The following is a 16,099-nucleotide window of genomic DNA, read 5'->3' on the forward strand; positions in this document are numbered from 1 at the left end:
TTTTTCTAGCCTGGTGGTGTGTGTGGTTTGTGTGGGCAGAGCCCAGGGCGGCGGGGAATGCTTTGAGGCTGGGGGTGGCAGCTCCCCATCCCCACGGTTGCCCCCCAGGGGCAACAGGGCTGCCGGGCGGGGGGGCGAGGGCGAAGAAAGCACCAGGCAGGGCTTGGGGAAAAGGGGCACCTCGGGGTCTTTAGTGCGGACATGTCACCAAAACCCACCGCGGAGCCACCCGGTGCGGGGCAGGGGGCTGCCAGCCAGGGGTGGGGAGGCCGCTCACGCTGCTGGGGAGTCCAGCCGGTGCCTCCTCCTCTAGTTGCCCTTGGGGGCATTTTTATTCCGCATTTCGGCCAGTTTGCTGGCCAGGAAGCCCCAGCGGAAGGCCCCTTCCTCCGGCTCCCGCAGGTCGCTGCCATCGTCACCCAGCGGCTCCCCGGGGGTCTCGTCCGGCTCTGGGGGGGGCACCCCCTTGTCCAGCGCCGATGTCTGCTGCCACTTGGTAGCAAAGAGATCCCAAAAGCCGGGTGCTTTCTCGGAGTGGGGTGGCTCGGGCGGCGAGGCAGCCAGTGGGCTGGGGAGAGAGTGGGGACGGGGTCGTCGGTATGGGGACCCTTCTCACTGGGTCCCACAGTGGCCAGGACTGGGACCCCCAAGCCCCACCACATCTCCCCTCCATGCCAGCTCTCCTCCTGCTGCTCCCCAGCCCAGCCCCACAGGTGTAGGCAGGGGAGGGGGATGCTGGTGATGGGATGGGGGGGGATGTGGGGGCTCAGCAGCTCCCGGGGGGGGCTGGAACCAGGCTCTGGGGTACCCCCCACCGAGCTGCAACTTACTGGTCTGCGCAGGGCTCCGGGCTGAGCAGCTGGTGCTCGTCCTCACGGGTGAAGAGGGATGAAAGCGTCCGCCAGCCCCGGGCACCCACCCCCTGCACCTGCGGGGGAGGCAGCACTGGGCTCACTGGGGACCTCCAGGTCCCAGCAGCACCCCCCCCCCGACCCCCCCAGCTTCCCCCAGCCCCCTCCTCACCTTCCTCGCCAGCTGGGACACAGGGCTGGGTCCCTCCTCCATCAGTGTGGGGGGCTCAGCCGTCTCCATCAGCTCGGGGGGGTCTCCCTGCAACGAAGCCCCCACGTGAGGGCAGGGGTGCAGGCAGGGGGAGGACAGGGAGGTCACCCTGCTCCGAAGGGACCCAGGCTTGGTGGTGACCCCCCCACTCTACCTCCTCCTGCAGCGGCCCATCTGGCCGTGCCCCCCCCAGGGTCTGCAGCACTTTGGCCTTGTAGAGCCGCCAGAAGCCCTGGGTCATGGTGAGGGGCTCAGCGGGGCCGGGAGCCGGTGGGTGCCGCGGGGAGCGGGAGGGGTGCGGGGCTGGGCCCCCCCGCGCCACCCCGGCGATCCGGTGGCTTCATTAAAGTTTCAGGGGCCACTTCCAATGCACAAAGGGGAACCTGAGCCCGGCCTGAGCCGGGGGCAGCGCGGGGGCAGCTGCTCTGGTCACCCCCAAACGCCCCCCCTCACCCTCCCCGTCCCAGTGGCCTTGTCCACAGGGGACCCCCAGGGCTGGGGCCACCCCAAGCCCACAGTGCGGAGCAGGCGCTGGGGCTCGGCGCTGCCCCCGCCATGGGTCCCCATCTATAATTGATCACCCAGGGTGGCGGAAACACGATCAGTGCCGGGACACGGTGTGCTGAGCCCTCCCCAGCTCATCACAGCAGTGACCGGGGCAGCACGGGTCCCGCTCACCCCCTGGCCCCAGGCCAGGCCCTGTGCCCCACTGCAGGGACAGCCTGGGGACGGCCGCCACCGGGTGCTGCGGGCCCTTGGGGTCGCGGCTGTCCCCCGGGGCCATTCACCGGCCCAGGGCGGCGCGGGACCGGGCACAGCCGTGGGGCAGAGGTATGGGGCTGAGCCTGGGGGCGTGGCCAGCCCCTACATGGGCGTGATCTATTAGCTCAAGGGCGTGGTCTCCCGCCTCGTGGGCGTGGCCTGCAGACGCAGGATAGGGGCCGCCGTCTCATGGGCGGAGTCTGCCGCTTCGTGGGCGGGGTCCACCGGTGTGGGGCGTGGCCCGCAGCCACCCGCGCCTGCGCACTGCAGAGCACGGGCCCGGCGTGCTGCCGCCATGTCGCCGCGTAACGGCCGCCGCACCGGCGCCCACCGGGCGCACTCGCTGGCCCGGCAGTTGAAGACGAAGCGGCGCCGCCGCGACCTGGACGAGATCCACGGGGACCTGAAGCCCGAGAACGCCGCTCGGCTGCTGCGGCAAGAGCCCGACCCCGACCTGCCGGGCTGCGCCCAGTTCTACTGCCTGCACTGCGCGTGCGTGGGCCGGGGGGGGCCCGACAGGCCCGGGGGGGGGGGGGACCGCACCGGGCGCGGGGGGTCCCGGGGGGCCCGGGCCGCGGTGGGGCTGGGGAGGGAGGGCTCTGACCCTTGGCGGGGCTTGCCCTGGTGCTGGGGGCTGCCTGGGCCCTGCGCGGGGGGGGGGGGGGGGGTTGCCCTGGTCCGGGGGGGGTCCCTGGGAGGGGGTTGTCCGGGTCCTGGGGGTGGTCCTTGGGGAGGGGGGCTCTGAGTCCTGGGGGGGATCTTGATCTCAGGAGGGACCCTGGCCCTTGGGGGGACCCTGGCCCTTGGGGGGACCCTGGCCCTTGGGGGGAGCTTGTTCTGGTCTCGGGGGGGACCCTGGCCCTTGGGGGGAGCTTGTTCTGGTCTCGGGGGGGACCCTGGCCCATGGGGGACTGGTCCCAGGGGTGTGGGGGGACCCTGGCCCCTCGGTAGGGCTCTCCCCAGCCCTGCTCCCATCTCAGGGCGCCCTGACCCCCACCCTCTTATCCCCCTCAGGCGCTACTTTGTGGACCTGACCAGCATGAAGGAGCACTTCAGGTCCAAGGTGCACAAGAAGAGGTAAGAAGGGGCCTGAGCGGGGCCCTGAGCCGCCCCGTGGGTCCGTGCCCTGCCCCGGCGCAGGCCGTGGCCCCCTGCCCCGACTTCTTCGGGGTGAAGTGGGTGGCGGTGTCGGTTCCGGGTCTGTCTTGTTTTGAGGAGGTGGGGTGGAAGGCTCCAGCCCTCCTCTCTGCCTTCCCCGCAGGCTGAAGCAGCTGCGGGAGGCACCGTACACTCAGGAGGAGGCAGAGCGTGCCGCTGGGATGGGCTCCTACATCCCCCCAAAAAAGGTGGAAGTGCAGACTCAGCCGCTCGAGGAAGTCATCGAGATGGAGGCATCCAGCTGAGCGTGGACTGAGGGGCCGAGCGGCTCCGTAAGGGCGTCTTTGTCCTTGGCTTTGTGAGAAAAACGTGCCCCAGCGCAGCCTGCCAGCAGGCAAACGCACCGCTCCTCCCGGCAGCCCTCCTCGCCGGAGCACTAATGGGGAGAAGGAGCCAGCGAGACCCCGGGTGCCCTCGCTGTGTGGCCTCCTTCTCAGGGAAGGGGCAAGCCTCTTGTTCCCTAAGCGCTGGCGTGACTGTACACTCATCTCTTTTGCTTTTAGAGCGGTTTTAGGCCTCTCTGCTTGGGTCAGAGGTTGACGCCGATGAGTCACCCATTAAAATATGTCAACCAACAGCCTGGCAGTGTTGGGAGCTCTCTGTGAGTGTGACCCCGGCCCTGGCTGGAGGGCAGCAGCCGCCCCTTGGGGTGGAGGGCAACGTCTTGGTGTTGTGTTCTTCCCGAGCGCTCCAAGGGAAGTATTTCCAGCATCTGTGCCAGCCCGGAGGAACAGCCTCGTCCCGGTGCTCCTGCCCTGGCAGGGTGGTAAAGCTCCTTCTGCTTTGCCCTCCTGGCAGAGGGATCCCAGCCTACTGGTAGCAGATACGAGGCTGCTTTTTAGGGGGAAGCATGTGAGTGAATGAACTCTTCATCAAGCAGTTGGGTCTGTAGCGAGCAGCTCATTGTGGTGCTGGCCCTGCCCGTATGGGCCTTGTGGGGGGAGTGGCAGGGACACTTTTAGGCTGCTGTCCCCTAAAACCCAATGCCTGCACGTGATTTCATCTTCCTAGAGGGCTGGGGCTGTGTGTGTGGTGCGATCAGCCTCCCCACCTCGTGTCCACCAGCCTGATGCTGCTGTGATCCCGCCGGTGACCCTTCCTCCGCCTGCCCGGCTCTCGGGGGACTTTGTGTGACAAAGCCACCACCCGCTGCTGCAAATTCCTGCAGAGAGGGTCTCGCAGATGCAGCCCTGGCAGCAAAACCCTCAGGCTGGAGGTTCATCCCTCTTGCCGAGCCGGGGGACAGGGCGCTGGGCTGGCGCAGCAGAAAGGCAGTGCGACAAGGCAGCTGTGCTCGGCAGGAAAGGGTTTATTTCCATGCAGCCTGCCCGGATTTGTCCGTCCCCCCTGGCCCTGGGGAGATGGAAGCGACTAAATCTAGCTGTTAGCATCTCACTAGCTCTGCGCCGCAGCTTTGCGAGGGTTCAGTGGATGTAAGGGGGGCCGGGAAGGTTGTAGACCCCATCCCAGCGGGATGCGCCTGTCTGGGGGGCACACATCGCTGACCCCGTGGCCCCATCTCTTCCCCCCTCGCTGTTGTTGCAGGGTCTGGTCCCAGCGCTCCCCGCCATGTTACCTAACAGCGTTCGGGGCTGACCTCCTTTCTGCGGGGCTGGGCTGGCTGCAGCGCGTCACCGCGGGGACTGGGGGGGGGCTGCAGGGCCACCAGCGGGGTGCAAGGGGCCCCCCGGGGTCCCTCTGCTTGGGGTGGGGGGAGATGGAGATGGATGCAGCACCTGGCTCCACCATCCGTCTGTCTGTCCATTCAGCCTCTGGTCTTGCTGTGGCTGGATGCCGGTGGCTCGGTCAGGGGGTCGGCCGGCAGTTCCGGAGCCAGGAGTTGGCTTCTCCGTTCTTCATCCCGCTTGATGAACCAGCTCCCAAAAGCGGGGACAGACAGGGGGACAGAGGCGCGTGTCCTGCAGCCCCGGGGCATCGCACCGCCCAGGCATGGAGGGAAGGGCTGGATGTGGCGCAGATCGGCTGGAAAGTTGCCACAGCCGCCAGCTCAGCTCAAGCGGGGGCCGGTGGGCAGAGGGGGACCCGGCACCCCTCTGGGGACCATCCCTGCGGCCCCACTGGCCCCCTCCTCAGGGCTCTGGGGGGGCCTTGGCAGGGCCAGCCATCCTCCGGGCGCTGTAGAAGGAGAGGCAGAGCCCGGCGGCTGCCAGCAGCAGTGCCAGGGGGGTCAGCAGCCGCCCCCCCGGCTCAGCCCCCCGCCCTGCCGCCAGCTGCATCTGTGGGGGGAGAGAGGAGAGGGGAGGGGAGCGCTGCGAGACCCTGCGCCCCAAACCCCCCGGGGACAGGGGACCTGAGGCCGTGCCCTGAACGCCCCCGTTGCACCCGGCTGGGATGTAAGGGCGATGGGGGCAGCTTTGTGGCCCCCCCTGGGGCATCCAGGGGTGCTTTTGGGGCTTCACCCCCCTGGGGCATCCAGGGGTGCTTTTGGGGCCCCACCAGCAGCACCCTCGCTGCTAACCTGGAGCCGGGATACGGCCGGGCACGGCTTCCGCGGCCCGCAGGCCTGATGGGCAGCACGGGCAGGCTCCCGGGGGTCCCCGCGGGCTCCCCCCAACCCTGCTCACCCCTTACCTGGAGCAGACGGAAGTACCCCGGGGTTAAGCGTCTGGGGCGGATGATCATGGCGCAGCGGGGAGCAGCAGGATCAGGCCCTGTGGGTCAGCAGCAGCAATGGGGCTGGGCCCCCCCCCCAACCCTGGGACCCCCACCCCAGCCACCGCGAGGGGGGTCTGCGGCTGTTGCCCGCCTGCCGGCCCCGCCAACCCCTCGGAAAGGGCGGCACGCACCCGGAGAGCGCTGAGCAGCTGTCAGCCGCGATCAGCGCCCGCTGCTCCCCCAAGCGCACACGCCGGGGCGGGGTGAGATGGGCGCCGAGGCGCTGGCGGGGGGGCCCAGCGCCAGCCCAGGGCAGATTTGGGGGGGCAGGAGAGCTGGGCTCAGCAAGGGGGCAGCCCACATACAGGCCTGCAGAGGGGCTGCCCCCTGCCTCAGTTTCCCCACCTGCAAAGGAAGGTGTGAGAATTGTGCCTTGGGGGAGGGTGACCCCCTAAATTCCCCAGGCGGTGGGGAGGGGGTTGAGCAGGGGTTCCCCCCAGGCTTTCCCAGGGCTCTGTGGGGTCAAACCTTGTGCCCATGGGGCATCTGGCTGCTGGGGGGCACCCACTAGTGTCATGAGTTCTGCTGGGACTCAGCCCTCGCTGGGGGGGGACACCCACTAGTGTCATGAGTTCTGCTGGGACTCAGCCCTCGCTGTGTGCACTGGTGGGAGAGGGACGCCCCATCTCCCAGCTGAGGGGAGACTGAGGCTGGGGGGGGGAGTGCTCCTTGGGTGGGTGCTGTTTCCTCGGGGGGGTTTCGGCAGCCGTGCGTCACCGTCCGGCCCGTGACTCACTGGGGTGCGTCGTGGGGCCTTGCCCTGCGGGGTCGTACTGGGCGGGTGGCTCCGGGTGTGGCAGGAGGCCGCGGTGAGCGGCACGCGGGTGCGCCAATGGGGCCGCCCGTCCCTGGCGCAGGTGAGCAGCCGCTCCTGCCGCCGGTTCCGGCCTGGCCGCCATGGAGCCCGTGGGTGCCTGGGGCCCTGCGCGGGTGGCCGCCTGGCTCCGAGGTGAGTCCCTGCCGCGCCCCGGCTGCCCCCCAACCCAGGCCGTGGGGGACACCCAGATGCTGGCCTTGGGGTTGGGGTCTGGGGTGGGTTGTCCCCAGCTTGGGGACATGTGGGTGGCCTGGTGTGGCAGCCCTTTCCCGTCCCTCACCCCTTGTCCCTGGGAGGGGGTCAGTCCTGGATCTGGCTGGTGGTGAGTGGGGGTCTGACCATCCCCACCATCTGGGCTGAGACTGGGCAAACTCACTACATGGACATGGCCCTCCCGGCAGCCAGGCGTCACACCCTGGGGTCACCCGGCCAGGGGCCAGCGGGGACACTGGCGAGGGGGGTGCTGGGCCCCCCCCGCCAGTGTCCGGCTGGCTCTAGAGCAGGGCTGTGGGCAGGGCTGGACGCGGCGGTGCAGGGGTACCCCTTCGAGGGCTGGGGGCTGGCGGGGCCCGACCTGCTGGGGCTGTCGGTGGGGACCCTGGAGGCGCTGGGCGTGTGGCGCCTGGGGCACCAGGAGCTGCTGCTGGAGGCCGTGGAGCAGCTCCGCGCCCTGGTGAGTGCTGGCACCCATGGGTGCTGCGGGGCTCCCGTGGCGGAAGGGGGGATGTGGGTGCACCCTGGGCTGGGTGGAGAGGGGGACATGGGGTAACCTTTGGCTGGAAGGGGGGGGATGCAGGGGCACCCTGGGCTGGGTGGAGAGGGGGACATGGGGTAACCTTTGGCTGGAAGGGGGGGGATGCAGGGGCACCCTGGGCTGGGTGGAGGGGGGGGACATGGAGGCACCCTGCACCGGGTGGAGGTGGGGGACCTGGGGGCACCCTGGTCTGGGTGGAGGGGGGATGCTGGAGCACCCTGAGCTGGGTGGAGGTGGGATTCAGGGGCACCCTGGGTTGGGTGAGGATGGGGACATGGGGGCACCCCAGAGACCCCCACTGCCCCGCCATCCCCCTGTGTCCATGTCCCCCCCCAGGACGCGGGACTGGCAAGCACCAGCCTGCGGACGCTGACGGAGAGGCTGCGGGAGCTGGCACAGGGCACCCAGAGCCTGGTGCTGGGGGGGCCGCCGGCGGGTGCTGCCCCCCGGCCGCCCCCTCTCGCCCTCCTGGCCTGCGTCGTCGATCTGGTCGGGGCCGCCAAGGAGCTTTTCTCTTGGCTCAACAGGTCCGGGGCGGGTGAAGGCACCGGTGGGTGCTGGGTGTCCCCCACACCTGCGGCTGAGCTCTCTGTCGTCCCCCTCCCCAGGTACCTCTTCTCCACCCTCAATGACTTTTCGGCCAGTCGGGACATCGTCCTGCTCTGCACCCAGCTGGCAGAGACGCTGCAGGCGGTGGGTGCCCAGGGCGGCCGCGCTGCCCCGAGGCCACGGTGATGGGCACAGTGTTAGTGGGGAGCCAGCCGCCCGCTCTCCTGTCCCCCAAAGCTCTGCCCGCTGGAGCCAGGGGGAGAGCAGGGGTGAGGGGGGATGTGGTACCGGGGGGGTTCCCCACAGGACCCCCCCCAGCTGGGCTGGAGGGGGGCTGAGCCACCCTGTCCTACTCAGCCCCATGTCTTGTTCCCCCAGGACTGTCCCGCGGCCAAGAGGGACAGTCGGATCCTGTGGATTGTAAGTGCTGGGTGAGGAGCGGGTAGCGGGCACGGGGATGCCAGTGCTGCCAGGGCCCCCCCTCAGCCCCCCGCTGTCACCCCCAGTGCCAGCACATCGTGGGCATCTGTGAGAGCATCGTGGGCTGCAGCCCCCCGGCGCTGCTGGACCGCAGGGCTGTGCTGCAGCGCGTGGGGCTGGCGCTGCCCCCCGGCCTGCGGGGCAGCCCCCCAATGTCCCCTGACCCACCGACGCTGCCCCTTGGCCTGGGGGGGAGCCCCCCAATATCTCCAGACACCCCAATGCTGCCCGCCAGCCTGTGGGGAAGCCCCCTGACGTCCCCTGACACTCCAACACTGCCCTCTGTCTCGCTGGGGAATGCCCCACCACTCCCCACTGCCCCGCTGGTGAGTCCCCACCACCCCGGTGCCCCCCACTGCCTTGGGACACCCCGGCACCCCCTGCACCCCGCTCATGCCTCCCTCCTGTCCCCCCCCAGGGCCTTGAGATCACCTCCACCAGCTCCTGCCTGCACTTTGTGTCTGCCACCACCTCGGAGGTGAGTGAGGGGCTGCGCCTCTCAGTCTGTCACCCCGCCGTGCCACCCTGTCCCTCAGTCACCCCCTTTTAGTGCCTGCCGTGGAGGAATGCCACCCATCCCAGCTGCCACACATCTGGCCAGATCCTGCGAGCCTCTTAGGGCCCTAATCTGCCCCCTCCAACCCACAGCTTGGGGTGGCTGCCTGCAGCTGAGACTGTGCAACTCATCTCATGAGTGAGCACAGTCTGGGCCATGGTGGGAGCCCCACTCCGCACCCCGCTCCCACCAGCCGCTGGGGCTGGTGCTGTGCAAGGTCAGGCTGCGGGTTAATGGTTAACCCCCGGGTTCTCCCCAGCTGGGAGAGCTCCTGAGTGCGGGTTAGCTGGGGGGCGGGGGCAAGCACCCAGGACCGGGCACCCTGCTCCCACCCTGCCTCTGCCCCAGGCCCTGGCCACCCATGGGGGCCGCATCCTGCCCGGAGACGAGATCGTGCAGGTCAATGAGCAGGTCGTGGTGAGTCGGGGAGGACGGGGGCTGGAGGGTGGTGCTGGTTTAGGCAGCGAAGTCAGGGATGGGGGGCTGCAGGGCTGGGAGGATTTGGGGGAACACAGGGGCTGTGGGTGGGGGGATCTAGGGGGACATGGGACCTCCAGCTGGGAGGATTTGGGGGGACACGGGAGCTGTGATCTGCAGAATGCAGGAGCTGTGGCTGGGAAAGGTCTGGGTGGGACAGGGGCCGCTGCCGGGGGGGTTGGGGGATGCGGGAGCCGCTGCAGAGGAGGATTTGGGGGACGTGGGAGCTGTGGCCGGGGAGGATGTGGGGGACACCGGAGCTGCAGCCAGGAAGGGTTTGCAGGATGTGGGAGCCGTGGGGCTGGGAGCGGGGCCGGGGCCAGGAGGCCGTGGGGCAGCATGAGGCTGTGGGGCAGCGTGAGGCCGGGGCCACGGCTCACCAGTGTGTGTGCAGGTGGGTTGGACACGCGTCAACCTGGTGAAGAAGCTGCTGGAGAAGGCGAGCGGGGTGACGCTGGTGCTGAAGAAGATCCCCCTTGACCTGCCCGGCTCGCCCCCCTCTCCCAAGCAGCAGGTGAGTGATCCCAGTGCTCCCAGTACAGCCCCAGTGCTGCACTGGACTGTGCTGGGAACCAGGCAGGGATGCTCGGAGCCAGGCATCTCCCATCACGTTGGTGGTCCCTAAAGCTCTGGGGGACCATGGTGGGACATGGGCTGGCCCTGACGCTCCATCCGCAGCTCCCAGGAGCGTTTTCAGATGCTGCGGATGCCCCTGGCACCGGGAGCGGCGAGTGCCCGGACAGCCCCGTGTCTCTGACCTCCAGGTAAGCCCCGTCCCCTGACACCCCGACACCCCCTGCCCGGCCAGCACGGTGCACCCAAGGCCCCTTCCCAGCTTTTTCTGGGGGGATAAGTGCTGGCAGCGGCCTGCAAGCGGCGCGGGAAGCTGCCAGTAGTCTTAAGGAACGAAAAAGAGTGGTTGTGTTTGTAATTCATTCACTTGGTAACGTTTTAATGGGGTTGAAACTATATTTAGACATGACCCTTCTCCTCTCCCGGAATGGAAAGGCGTGCGCGGAGCCGGCGGCACTGCGGGCGAGCCGGGCAGGAGCTGTCGGGCTGGGCTCCGACCCTCCTGGGGAGCGTGGAGGCCAGTGGAGCCAGTGCCGAGCCACTGCCGCCACGTCGCCTCCAGCCCCGCTCCTCCTCGGGCAGGGAGAACCGTGGGTGCCCCCAGCAAGCGTGGGGCCAGCCGGAGCCCCATAGCAGGACCCCCGTGGTGGTCGAGGGGGTTTGGGGCTCAGGGATCCCTTTTTTCTCCCAGCGCTGCTGCCGACTTGGACTCAGGACCAGACTCGGTGCCGGACCCCGTCACTGACGAAGAGGACGGAGAGGACGAGCAGCACTCGAGGCTGCCCGGGGTGCCCGTGGGGCCGCTGCCAGGGCTGCCCAGCCGTGGTAGGAGGGGAGCGGAGAGGGCTTCTGGGGACGGAGTGGTTTCCCCCCCCCCAGACAGGAGCCTGCAGCCCTGCTTGCTGTTTGCAGCTGCTGCAGAGGAGGAGGCAGCGTGGGAGAGTGGCACCTCGCTGGGCACCCCGCCGGGCACCCCGTGCTCCCCAGGCACCCTTGCTGCTGCCAGACCCTGCACTGCGGAGCTCAGCCCCACGGCAGCCCCCGCCACAGGGGCTGGGGGCACAGAGCCCAGCCAGCTCCCTGGGGAGGTGAGAGCTGGTGGAAGAAGAGCACTGAGCCTCGGCGGGATGCTGGGGGAGACGTCACTGGGGGATTCATGTCCCGCCTGAGCTGGGAGGCAAAATGCCTGTCCCTGGGGTGGGTTCCCCTTCAAGCTGCTGTGGGGTGTGCGAGTTGGGGGTCCCTACGGGGCTGTGGGTGCTGCCTGGGGGGGGCTTGGCTAACGCTGCGGTGCCCTTTCCCCGCTGCATCGTCCCTAACCGCTCACCTCTGTCTCCCCATCCAGGGCAGCCCCCAGACGGGACATAGACCAAAAGGTGAGTGGGACCCTGCCGGGGCTGGGACAAATGGGACTGGGGGCTCTCCCCCCTGCTCTCCCTTTCCCTGCTCCTGACACCCCCCCAATGCTGTGGCTGGCAGGAGTGGCGACCAGGCTGAGCCGCCGGCGGGTCTCGTGCCGGGACCTGGGCCGGGTGGACTGCGATGGCTGGCTCCTGAAGAAGAAGGACCACGTGGGCTTCATGGCCCAGAAGTGGAAGCGGTGCTGGTTTGTGCTGAAGGGCCACACGCTCTACTGGTACCACCACCCCAACGTGAGTGGGGATGCTGGGTGTCCTCAATCCCCAGCCAGGGCAGCCGAGGCGGGCGGTGAACGTGGCTGTCTCCCTTGCAGGATGAGAAGGCTGCAGGTCTCATCAACGTGGCCACCTATGACCTGGAGAGCACGAGGGAGCAGAAGAAGAAATAGTGAGTGGGGTCCGTCTCGCCATAGACCTCCCAGCTGGCAGTGGAGGGGAGGATGTTGTCCCACGGGCGCGTGGCGATAAGCCCTGCTGGGTACCACCTGCATGTCCCTGCGGTGATGGTGGGGTCCCCAGGGGGCTGGTGGGGTCCCTGCAGTGCTGGCAGGACCTCTCGTCTTGCAGTACGGGAGCCCACGCTTTGAGCAAGATGTGCATTGTGCTGTTGGTGTTATCTGGGCCGGGGCTGAGGACTGGAGCATCTCCGATGGCAGGGAAAAGCCCAAACCCCTGGGCTGGGTCGGGACGGGGGGGCTGTGGCTGGACAGGGGCTCGGGGCTGGCTCTGGTGCTGGGTAGCCCCAGCAGCAAAGGCTTGTCCTCTTCCAGCGTGTTCCAGCTCTCCCATCAGAGGTACAAGCCCTTCATTTTCGCCGCAGAAACACTGGCTGATTTGAGCATGTGAGTAACGCGCTGGCCGGTCCCACCACAGCAGGCTGGCCATGACCCTCCGTCTGTCTGTCTGTCCTTTCTTTCCTCAGGTGGGTCAGTCACCTGATAACAGCCAAAACGAAGTACACGCTGGCCCACCAGTCAGTCCCAGACAGGGAGGAAGGTAACGGGCCCTTGCCGGGGTGGGAGATGGGGTCAGTTCCCCTGCGGGACATGGGGACCCCACGGGGAGCTGCGGGCTGGGTGTCCTGGTGGGGCAGGCACGACTGGAGCTACAGCCCCTGCATAGGACTGCTGGGAGCTTTGCCCATGATTTGGGGTAGATGTGAGAAATGCTCTCTGAGAGGAGGGCTGGGGTGATGCTCAGCCCCGGGGAGGGCTGGGGGGACAGTCCGGGGCTTCCCACTCCCACCATCCTCCCCCGTGGCCTCCAGACTGCTACAGCGAGACAGAAGCCGAAGACCCCGACGAGGAGTCCCCCAGGCACGGCTGCGACTCGGTGAGTGGCCCTATGGGAGATCCTGGGGAGGGGATGGGAGATCCTCGTCTCACCTCCCGCCCCGTCTCTCCCCCAGCCAAAGAAAAGGCTGCAAAACGCCCCGGAGAAAGTCCAGCTCTTCCCAGCCGGTGGCGAGCCCAGCAGCACAGCCAGCAGCCCCCAGGGCAGCCCCCGGTCCGGCTCACCCATGGGTAGGTGCTGGGGCAGTGACATCTGTCACCCTGTCACCTCGTGTGCACCCTTTAATCGAAGTTAGGGCCACCCTTTTGTGTGCGTGTGCAGGGGGGATAACTCGAGTTGGGATGTATTCGAGTGTCAGCCATGTCATGTCTTGGGATACTCTCGGGGCAGAGTCGTGTGCAGGGGCAGCACCGCCGGGATTTGGGGCTGCCCCCATCCTACAGTGCCCCTTTTCCTCACCCAGACCCCGCCGGGGAGGATCTCGAGTGCCTGATGCGGTGCCTGAAGCAGGGAGGGGTGTCCCTCATCGGGCAGCAGCGGTTCCTGACGCAGGAGCAGTGCCGCAAGTCCTTCATCCGACGCAACAAGAACCCCCACATCAACGAGAAGGTGCACGCAGTGCGGGCTCTGCAGAGCACGCTCAAGGTAGGAGCCCGCAGCCCCCTGAACCCCCCCAAAGCCCCCTGCCCAGGGGTTGCCACCCCAAAATGCGTCCCTCCTCTTGGCAGGCGAAGCTGGCGGAGCTGCAGGCCCTGGAGCTGCTGCTCAGTGACACTGCGCTCACCTCCGAGAAGTTCACGCACTGGAAGGAAGAGCACCAGGAGCTGTACCAGGAGCTGCAGGAGTGGTGGGCAGGGCGGCAGGGCCAGGACCCCGCCGGGGGGCTCAGGGCCGAGCATGGCCCCCCCGAAGAGGCGGCCGAACCCTGATACCCCGTTGGGACCTCTCTGGCACAAATCATTGCTGATAAAAATCACAGTGCTGCGGGAGCAAAGCGGGTGCTCTGCCCGTGCTGGGGGGGTGCGCAGGGGGATTCATGACATTTTTGAAGGCTCAGCCCCCAGAATGGACTTGCTGCAGGAGAAGCGGCTTCTGCTACATCCCCCCTCCCTGGGGCGGGACATTGCAGTGACAGTCTTACTTTTTTCAAGGACGTTTTGCCTCGGCTGCACATTGGCAACAGGGGCCTTTTCCTGGAAGAACGTGCCCGCGCTGTGCACGCCAGCCCGGCCAGGGTTTCTTCTGCTGTAAATAAAACTCTGTCGACGAAGGCTGATTGTGCCGTGGGGTTTTTTGATGCTGAAATGTCCCTGCAGTGACAGCCAGCTCCTACCCGTGCCATGTGTCACCATCCTGAAGGGGTTGTGGCATCCCTCTGTGCCCTGCTCTCCTCTCCCTGTGGGCTGTGCCAGCCCAGCCTGGGGGCCATGGGGGGACAGGGACAGGCTCTGATGGTGCTGAGAGGCTTGGGAGGGCAATGAAGCAGAGAAGGTCTCCTGGGGAGGGCTGGGGTGCTCTGGGGGCTTTGTGCAGCTTGCAAGGGGCAATGGGAGGAAGGAGATGTCGTCAGCCTGGAAATGGCAGAGGGGTCCTGCTCCTCCCTGTGCCCCCCAGCCCCTCACAGACGTGCTATGGCTGGGTATGGGGCCCTCTGTTTGGCTGCAGAGGCTAAACCCTGCCTAAGGATTAAAGCACAATCAAGTAATAGGCAAGAAAGCATCAACACCAGCTTGCTTTTATGTGAAAAATTACTGATGAAGAGGTAAGATGGGGAATGGACCCACCTCTTCCACCCAGTGAGAGTCCAAGGGACATCCAGGGGTGCAGGACAGCCACGGTGAGAGGCTGAGGAGTCGCCATCACCCCACAGCAAGTGCCATCGTCCTGTGATGCTCGTGGCAGGAACCAGTCTGTCCCAGCGCCTCAATAATCCACCTCGTAAGGGGCAGCAGCCGGCCCCCCCGACGAACCCCCTCTTCCTGCAGAAGCTGGCGGCCAGGCAGATGCCAGCCAGCACCTCTGCCCCTCCGCCGCTCCAGCCCAGGTAGAGACATGTCCCCAGGTGGAAGCGGTCTGCTGGGGGGGGTCTGCGGGCTCGTCAAATCCTGCAGCACCCGATGAGCCATGTAGGAAACGGCACCCAGGTACATGGCGCCTGTCAGCATCAGGAGGAGTCCGGCAGTGGTCACCAGGTTGGGCCGTGGCAGGGGGGGCCCACCAGCGTGCCCCCAGCATGGCCAGGGCGTACACCAGGGCCCCCAGCAGCAGCGAGCCCACGGTGGCTGCTCTCAGCACCCGCATGGGCCAGCAATGGGCCGTGTCCTCTGGGAGGGCATGGCAGGCTGGGCCCGGCTGGGCGAGCGCCTCCATGCAGCTCTCCCAGAGGCCATCGCTGAAGGAGAGGTCGCGGGGGTAGCCGGGCCGCTCGGGCAGCTCCCGCCACCGTGGGGTGGCTGTGGCCGCCAACAGCAGCACCCAGCCCGTGGGGGCCAGCGCCAGCCCCCACACCAGAGAGAGGGTCCCCATCGCCGGCGAGGCCTCGCTGCTGGCAGTGCCGCTGCTCCAGCTGGGGCTGGCCCTGCCCGTGGAGCCGGGGAGGGAAGGTGACCCCGCACCACACGTGAGAGTCCCCGACGTGGCCGGGCATAACGAAGGGCCCAGTGCCACAGCCTCTCTGCTGCCGGCACCCAGGGCAGCGCTGACCTTTCCGGCCGAGCGGGCAGAGGGGCGTGAGGGGGCCGAGCTGGGGGCGGCTGCCCGGCCTTACCCCTCAGCCCAGGGGCCCGGGCTGGCTGGGGGGCTCCGGGGGGGCCTTGAGGGGACGGTGGAGCCTGTGCGGGCCGCGGGGGCAATGGTGGGGCCGGGCCCGCTGCCCCAGACGGCCACAGGCCGGGCCCCGCCGCCCGCCCTCGCACACAACCCCGTTGCCATCAGCACTGCGCAGGCGCGGGGGAAGCGCCGGTGCCACTCTGTCAGGCCCCGCCCTACGGGTGGCGGTTGCGGACAGATTTCCTCCGCCAGAAGCCGTCGTTCCCTCCGCGAAGGTGCGGGGCGGGGATCAGCGTTTCGGTGAGCCAATGAGCGAGAGCCGAGGGCGGAGCTGGCGACCCCGATAGGCTGAGAGGCAGGGAGGGGCGGGCGGGGCCCTGCCCCTTTCCCTCTCCCGCTCCCCCCTCCCTCCCCTGTGGCTGTAACGGTCGCGGCGCGCGGGGGCAGCGCGAGCGCGGCGGCGGAGCCAGGTGAGGGGGTCGGGCCCGCCCGGGAGCCGTCCCGCCGCCGGGCCTCAGGCCTCACACCTCACGGGGCGGGCTCCGGCGTGGGGCAGCACCCCCCCCTCGGTGGCACCATCCCTCCTCCTTCGGCCCGGGCAGCTCGGCGGCCCCCCCCGCCCCTCAGGGACTGGCTCCCCCCCGCCCGTCAGGGACCGGCCCCCCCCCCCGCCCGTCAGGGACCGGCCCCCGGGGTCGGGCTGCGCCTTCCAGGCGGTTGTTCCCCCACCACCCCCCGGGGGTCAACCGCCTTCC

General features: G+C 68.3%; 3 protein-coding genes across 3 annotated transcripts; 2 read left to right on the plus strand and 1 right to left on the minus strand.

Annotated features, from left to right (window-relative positions):
* Nucleotides 1–309: 309 nt before the first annotated feature.
* Nucleotides 310–1,303, minus strand: C29H1orf232 (chromosome 29 C1orf232 homolog). The gene is made up of 4 exons (XM_059830971.1): nt 1,217–1,303; nt 1,024–1,110; nt 831–928; nt 310–568 (listed from the first exon to the last, which is right to left on the minus strand). Exons 1-4 carry the CDS (start codon nt 1,301–1,303, stop codon nt 310–312), a joined length of 531 nt encoding a protein of 176 aa, XP_059686954.1.
* An 816-nt stretch (nt 1,304–2,119) lies between these two features.
* ZNF593 (zinc finger protein 593) lies at nt 2,120–3,549 on the plus strand. Its single transcript, XM_059830931.1, has 3 exons — nt 2,120–2,316; nt 2,839–2,901; nt 3,086–3,549. Exons 1-3 carry the CDS (start codon nt 2,120–2,122, stop codon nt 3,225–3,227), a joined length of 402 nt encoding a protein of 133 aa, XP_059686914.1. The 3' UTR covers nt 3,228–3,549.
* Nucleotides 3,550–6,555: 3,006 nt separating this feature from the next.
* CNKSR1 (connector enhancer of kinase suppressor of Ras 1) lies at nt 6,556–13,504 on the plus strand. Its single transcript, XM_059830880.1, has 21 exons — nt 6,556–6,607; nt 6,991–7,148; nt 7,566–7,756; nt 7,838–7,922; nt 8,157–8,198; nt 8,285–8,584; nt 8,677–8,736; nt 9,163–9,231; nt 9,686–9,805; nt 9,970–10,055; nt 10,556–10,686; nt 10,786–10,952; nt 11,210–11,240; nt 11,344–11,516; nt 11,597–11,670; nt 12,053–12,124; nt 12,205–12,278; nt 12,550–12,614; nt 12,691–12,805; nt 13,039–13,220; nt 13,304–13,504. Exons 1-21 carry the CDS (start codon nt 6,556–6,558, stop codon nt 13,502–13,504), a joined length of 2,448 nt encoding a protein of 815 aa, XP_059686863.1.
* The last annotated feature ends 2,595 nt before the right edge of the window (nt 13,505–16,099 follow it).

This window comes from Gavia stellata, chromosome 29 (genome assembly GCF_030936135.1).
Source record: "Gavia stellata isolate bGavSte3 chromosome 29, bGavSte3.hap2, whole genome shotgun sequence".
Classification (NCBI taxonomy): domain Eukaryota; kingdom Metazoa; phylum Chordata; class Aves; order Gaviiformes; family Gaviidae; genus Gavia; species Gavia stellata.

What these genes read in the sequence shown, in the direction of transcription:
- C29H1orf232 (XM_059830971.1), bottom strand. Translation starts at nt 1,303, where the DNA reads ATGACCCAGGGCTTCTGGCGGCTCTACAAGGCCAAAGTGCTGCAGACC. An exon ending in ATGGGCCGCTGCAGGAGGAG is followed by an intron (nt 1,111 to 1,216) that starts GTAGAGTGGGGG and finishes GCTTCGTTGCAG; the next exon opens with GGAGACCCCCCCGAGCTGAT. An exon ending in CCGGAGCCCTGCGCAGACCA is followed by an intron (nt 569 to 830) that starts GTAAGTTGCAGC and finishes CTCTCTCCCCAG; the next exon opens with CCCACTGGCTGCCTCGCCGC.
- CNKSR1 (XM_059830880.1), top strand. Translation starts at nt 6,556, where the DNA reads ATGGAGCCCGTGGGTGCCTGGGGCCCTGCGCGGGTGGCCGCCTGGCTC. An exon ending in ACACTGGCTGATTTGAGCAT is followed by an intron (nt 12,125 to 12,204) that starts GTGAGTAACGCG and finishes TTCTTTCCTCAG; the next exon opens with GTGGGTCAGTCACCTGATAA. An exon ending in CCAGGCACGGCTGCGACTCG is followed by an intron (nt 12,615 to 12,690) that starts GTGAGTGGCCCT and finishes TCTCTCCCCCAG; the next exon opens with CCAAAGAAAAGGCTGCAAAA.
- ZNF593 (XM_059830931.1), top strand. Translation starts at nt 2,120, where the DNA reads ATGTCGCCGCGTAACGGCCGCCGCACCGGCGCCCACCGGGCGCACTCG. An exon ending in TTCTACTGCCTGCACTGCGC is followed by an intron (nt 2,317 to 2,838) that starts GTGCGTGGGCCG and finishes TATCCCCCTCAG; the next exon opens with GCGCTACTTTGTGGACCTGA. An exon ending in TCCAAGGTGCACAAGAAGAG is followed by an intron (nt 2,902 to 3,085) that starts GTAAGAAGGGGC and finishes CCTTCCCCGCAG; the next exon opens with GCTGAAGCAGCTGCGGGAGG.